The sequence below is a fragment of the Sinocyclocheilus rhinocerous genome, unplaced genomic scaffold, assembly GCF_001515625.1.
Source record: "Sinocyclocheilus rhinocerous isolate Xijiao unplaced genomic scaffold, SAMN03320098_v1.1 scaffold95, whole genome shotgun sequence".
In the NCBI taxonomy this organism is placed as follows: domain Eukaryota; kingdom Metazoa; phylum Chordata; class Actinopteri; order Cypriniformes; family Cyprinidae; genus Sinocyclocheilus; species Sinocyclocheilus rhinocerous.
The window spans coordinates 737,035-743,186 of record NW_015662004.1 but is presented as its reverse complement, the minus strand read 5'-3'; the positions used below and the strand labels follow the sequence as shown (position 1 = coordinate 743,186).

The following is a 6,152-nucleotide window of genomic DNA, read 5'->3' as shown; positions in this document are numbered from 1 at the left end:
TTTAAGTCACTCCGGTAAATGATCAGCTTCTCATATTTCAAGCTGAAGGCCACTAAAAGCCTTTAACACAATAGAACAATAATCCCAAACTGTGGGTACGTGTTCCCCAAGGGGTTCTTCTGCAGTTCCACAGGGATATTTATCTTGTTTTGTTAAACCCATGAAACAGAAGTTACAAATTTCATTAAAAAAAAAAAAAAAAATATATATATATATATATATTAAATATTGTGTTTATATTTAAATTATTCTTGCAGACCATCATTGAGTGTCTCAAGTACATCACTTCAGGAGACTTTCCACCAGGAAGCAAAGGAAACACATTTGTCCATGATCCCAAAGTAGGTGCTTGACGGGAGTAATGCAATAAACAAACTGCAAATTTGCATATCTGTACTTAAGTACAATACTCAAGTAAATGTACTTAGTTACTGTCCGCCTCTGCTTAAGGCCCGTTCCCACTATAACTATATTAGCATCCATGCCCATGCACAATAAAGATCTGCTTATTATAAACAGCCACTCTAAATGCTCAAGCTCTTTAAAGCAGGATTGATTCTGATTGGCAGTCAATGTTTTTTTCAGCTGGAAAAAAAAAAAATGAAAGCGATTATAACGATACCATTCCTCTATGCCATTATCGTTATAGTTGTGGTGTGTACTCTGATATTCTTTTACTAGAGCAGTTTTGTATAACTTAGTTATTGTCCTTTGTGTGAATGGGCCTTTATTCAACTTTTGCAAACTTGCGAACATTGGACTGGCAGAGCTGGGCAGGGTGACACTCTGTTTTTATAGCGTGTTAACGCTAATGTTGGTCTGCTGTAGGATGCTCATGAGACAGATGTACGAGCACAGATCAGACTCCAGTTTAGAGACGTGAATGGCGATCCTGTGGCAGTCCAGAGGTCTATGCAAAGCACACAGAAGGGCAAGAAAACGGAGTTCAAAACTCTTGAGGGTGTCATTACAAGAGTCAAGTAGGTTGAACATGTGTCATACACTACTATTTGGGGTCCGTAAGATTTACTTCAGTCTTCAGTGTCACATGAATGCCACTCAAGCACTCAAGTTATTTTTATCAATGATGAAAACAGTTACGCTGCTTAATATTTTAGTGGAAGCCGTGATACATTTTTTTCAGGATTCTTTAATAAATAAAAAAAAAAAAAACAGAATTATTTGCAATATAAATATTTTGTAACATTACAAATGTTTTACTATAACTTTTGATCAATTTAATGTGTAATTTAATCAAAAAATATATATATTTTTTTTTGTCTACCAATTTTTTACCCCCATTTGGCCTGTGAAATATGTACATTATGGTCCCTGTTTGAAGGACCACATTTGATCATTTGACATTAATTTGTCTTGCCCTCTCTTGCTGTCAGGCATGGAGAGAAAGTGAGCCTGAGCTCTAAATGTGCTGAAATGGACCGTGAGATGATCTCAGCTCTGGGCGTCTCCAAGGCTGTTATCAACCATGTCATCTTTTGCCACCAAGAGGAGTCCAACTGGCCTCTCAGTGAAGGAAAGGCCCTCAAGCAGAAGTTTGATGAGATTTTCTCAGCCACAAGGTACTTTATCTGGACAACAGATTTCTCACTGAAGCTTCATTTTTCAGTAATTTTTAGGTCCTTAGGTCCACAATTTGCATCATATTTTAGTTTTTCATTTTACATCCACTGCTTCCTTTTTTTATGTCTAGTCGTTTTTGTGCTTAGTTTTAATAATGCTTTTTTTTTTTTTTTTTAACTGGGCAGGATTTTTATTTATTACTTTTTTTAAGTTACTGTATGTGTTCAACAGCCATTTTATCTCGAAATATCTAGGAAAATTGGTTCTTCTTGTAATATCTACACAATATACAGTATGTTTTGTAAATGCTCAACAATCATGCCAACAAAGCTTTGACTCTATTGGCCTACACCAGTAGGTGGCGATAAATTAGTGTTTATTTATGTGCTATTGGAGAGATACTAAATCTTTACTTAGCTGATTTGTTTAAAAAATAAAAAACACAAACACAGTGGACGTGAATGAAACAATTCATTCTTTGATTAATTTGTGAATTTGTGTAATTATGTCTTTGTAAATATATTGATGACCAGCCTAACTGAAATTAATTATATGTTAAAACCCTATTAAACTAAATTTGTAGTTATTCAGTTACTTTTCTTGAACACTGGCTTGTCCTATGTTGTCTTTTATGCATGTTAAGGTAGCATTACAGATGAATGGCTGAAAATAACCAAAACCTTTGCTTGAAGGTACATAAAGGTATTGGAGACCCTGCGGGTGCTGAGGATGAAGCAGACCAGCACTGTCAAAACCTGCCAGATGGAGCTCAAGTACCTGAAACAGAACAAAGATAAAGCCCAAGAGATTAGAGAGCTGCTGTCCGCTAAAGAGGCTCAGCTGTCTTCCTCTAAAGAGAGCGTCCAACGCATCGAGAGTCAGATTGACCCACTGGAGGTGAGACACAAAGAATTTGTGACACCAATTTTTAGGCTGACTCGAAAGATTAAATGCCATGAGATTTTTTTTTCTTTCTTTTTTTTAGGTCTATGGTAGTTCATTGTTTTGGATAATAAATATTTAAAAATGTATTTAATATAGGTGATTGTAATGCAGATTAGGGTACCGGTTACTGCTAGGGGTGTAACGGTACATGTATTCGTCCCAAACCGTCCCAGTTCATGCAGTCAGACGATGAATACAGTCAGTCACAGGCAATCAATCCAGAAGGGGGCGCGCGGTAATGCAACGCTAACCGTCTCAACAGGAAAGAGCAGAAGAGACGATCTACACACCAACCCAAAACAAGAATGGCAGTTCAGATGGCACGCAAGAGCTTGAAGTACCGCCTTCTTTTTTTTTTTTTTTATCAGCAGTTTGGGAAAGTTTCGGGTTCTAGAAATGCACTGGTCGACCAGCTATAAATTGGAACTGTTTTATTTTGGCCGATCTCTATTCCGGAATTGCTCTCAAACTGCATTGCAATAATTTCCCAAAATGTAGTCTGTGTGGAATTTTTATCTGTAAAGTATGTAAAAGAGGAGAAAAATTCTGTACGAGGCAGATCAAGCTCACTGTTTGCGATGCTCGAAATATAGGAAGACAAATATGTTGGAACTGACTGTCTTTAGAAATGTTTCGATGCCATTTTCTTTTCCTCTAACCTCCATATAATGCATATTAAAGTAGTGTTTATAAGTGCAGCTGCTTTGTTTACAGCAGTAACCAAGGAAACTATCACTGCTGTTCCATAAGCGCCACCTGCTGTCAGAGAATAGATTTGCATTTTCATTCAGTCCGTCTGCTGTTTTTGTTTTGTGCAGATGCCTTATGTAGCATAATTTCACAAATCTAAAGTCAGACCATTCTGTTTTCCCTTTAAATCAATAAAAACAACTGTTCATGCTACATGTATGTAGCAGTACTGTCTGTTCAAAATAAATGAAAAAATACATTTCCTGTTGTACCAAACTCGTATCAAACCGTGACCCCAAAACTGAGATACCCTGACTTCTGTGTACCGTTACAACCCTAGTTGCGGCATATATCACAGTATCTTTGGCTGCACTTTCATCTCCAAAATGTATATTTTTTAAATTAACATATTGATGTATTTAAAAAAAAAAAATGCTTAATAATGTCTGTTTTTTAATAATCTGGTCAGCTAATTCTTTACAAATAGAGTTGCAAAGAGGCGGAAAATTCCAGAATTTTTGGAAACTTTACAGGATTTTTTGTAAAAGTTCTAAAAACATTTGGAAATTGTTGGAAAGTTTCCAGAAATTTGCAACCCTATTTACAAATGAAAGGTCAGTGAGAGCTCATTTAATTAATTAATTTATTTAATATAATTATTATTTATTTGAAACTTTGGAACCAAACAGAACATGACTTCAGTGCAAAAACATAAGCTTCACATTATGAAACAATTGAGTTAAAAGCAATAGATAGGTGAGCCATGTTCAGAGCTTTTGTGAAATGGTCAAAATGCATATCTGTGACTGCACGTCAGTTGAATTTTAGCCCATAGACTTATGCAGTTATGTTATGTATACTCAAAAACACCTTCTCCATATTTTCAGAATCGACTGTGTGACATAGACAGCAGCCTCAGCAAAGTGATGAAGTTGGATAATGACATCAAAGCTCTGGACAGCAGGAAGAAACAGATGGAGGATGATAACCGGGAACTAGAGGAAAAGATGGAGCAGGTAACCAAAGTTTATTAAAAAACAAAAACAAAAAAATCAGTTGTGAAAGTTTCACTACTATCAGTATTAGTCATAAATGCCAGATAATGATCGTATGAAAGCAGAGGAAGTGTTTTGCATAGAAAACATGTACAGGATGTTCAGTAATGGATGCTTTTTGGTATACTTCTGACATTTTTCATTTGTTGTTGAAACAAGGGTTTTGCTTTTGCATGCTTACCTTCCAATGCAAGTTAAGTCAGAGTCATGTCTCGATTTAATTTCTTAAAATTGTACTAAAGAAGAGAGACAGTTATCTATTATTCGATCATTAGGTTAAACTAAAATATCACCCAACGGGAGCGTGTATATCTAGAAAAACAAGAGACCTTAGACAAAGCCTTGTTCCACACCATTTGTTCATTCATTGAGGAACGCTGATTCTGTATTGTGCTGTTTTAGGTGTTTCAGGGCTCAGATGATCAGCTGCAGGACATGTATCAGAACCACCAGAGGACTGTGAAGGAGAAGGAACGTAGACTTACGGAGTGCCAGCGTGAGCTTGAACGGGCTGGCCGAGAGTGCCAGAGGATGAACCGCATCAAATCTGAACTGCTAGTTGAGCAAGGTGGTCAGATTTCCATTTATATATCAGTGATTGTGGACATCAGTTTCCTAAATACCCATGAATGTGGATTGTAGTGGATTGTAATATTTAAAAGATTCACTAGAAGAAAAATTATGTCCTTTTAGTTTATAACAGCCTGGCAAACCATGATTTTTTTTTGGTAGGTTCATGTAGGAGTACACTAGGGTTGCTACTAACAAATATTGATCTGTTCATTACTCCTTTGATTAAATGGCAAAAAACTTTTTAAACACATTAAACACACAAGCACTTGAATATGGCAAATCTTTTATTTAAGAACAACCAAAGTGAATTTGCTCATAAGGCCTTTTAGCAGCACATACAAAGTTTCTTATTTTTCAGAGCTGTTTATCATCAATTTTTTGTTCGTTTGAAGGCCGTCTGCAGTTGGAGGCAGATAGGCACACACAAAACATTAAAAAGAGGGACACCCAGGTCAAGAGTTTAGCATCTTCCCTGGAGTTGGAGGGTTATGACCGGGCCCCTCTTAACGAGCGACAGCTCCAGAGCTTCCACAGACAAGTCAAAGAGAGACTGGACCAGGACTCAGAGGCACTCAACCGAACTATGGTATGGTTTGAGTAAAACTTTATAATAACTCTAATTATATAATATTATATATTTTTTTGTTTGTTTATTTATTTAATGCTTAACAGAAAGTTAACATGGAAAAGATTTAAATCAGATAGTCATGAAACTTTATTTATTAGTTATAAGTTCAATATTAATATTTTATCATGTTGCCATTTTTTAGTAAGAATTTCTTAATTTGTTTTCAGCATGATATGCAGGAGAAAGAGGCACAGAAGCAGCAAAGCATCGATGATCTCCGAGATAAGAAGACTGGTCTAGAGAGAACCATTGAGCTGAAAAGAGACATACAGGCCAAGAAACAACAGGAACTGAAAAACATCAAGTCTGACCTCCAAAGACTGGAGGGCTCCTCAAGCAGACTACAGGAGCTGGACACTGAACTTCAGAAAGTGGTTAGGCCTGCACTACTGCACTAGACCATGCATGACTTGCTTTGAGCATGCAGATGTATTTGTATCAAGCTTTTGTTGGTTTCCTCAACTGATTCCTTAACTAAAATGGCTAAATTTGAAAATAAATTGTTAAAAAGAAAGAGAAAAACAAATAGAAATGTCTGACTAATCTGCATCTAACAAAACTAACATCAGTGGTGGCATCTGTATTGCTTTTAGATATGTCTCTTACCGTGTGTGTGTGTGTGTTCATAGGAGCGTGAGCTTGATAATGCCGTACAGGCCTGTACGGTGGACAGTCTAAAG

General features: G+C 36.5%; 1 protein-coding gene across 1 annotated transcript in view; it reads left to right on the top strand.

Moving 5' to 3' along the window:
* The window catches only part of rad50 (RAD50 homolog, double strand break repair protein), a 26,314-nt gene that overhangs the window by 678 nt on the left and 19,484 nt on the right, over positions 1–6,152 (top strand). The window contains exons 3-11 of the mRNA XM_016537052.1: positions 258–341; positions 829–980; positions 1,395–1,580; positions 2,274–2,478; positions 4,104–4,232; positions 4,674–4,839; positions 5,237–5,430; positions 5,640–5,846; positions 6,102–6,152. Coding sequence (XP_016392538.1) covers positions 258–341; positions 829–980; positions 1,395–1,580; positions 2,274–2,478; positions 4,104–4,232; positions 4,674–4,839; positions 5,237–5,430; positions 5,640–5,846; positions 6,102–6,152 — 1,374 coding nt within the window. The remainder of the gene's footprint in view (positions 1–257; positions 342–828; positions 981–1,394; positions 1,581–2,273; positions 2,479–4,103; positions 4,233–4,673; positions 4,840–5,236; positions 5,431–5,639; positions 5,847–6,101) is intronic.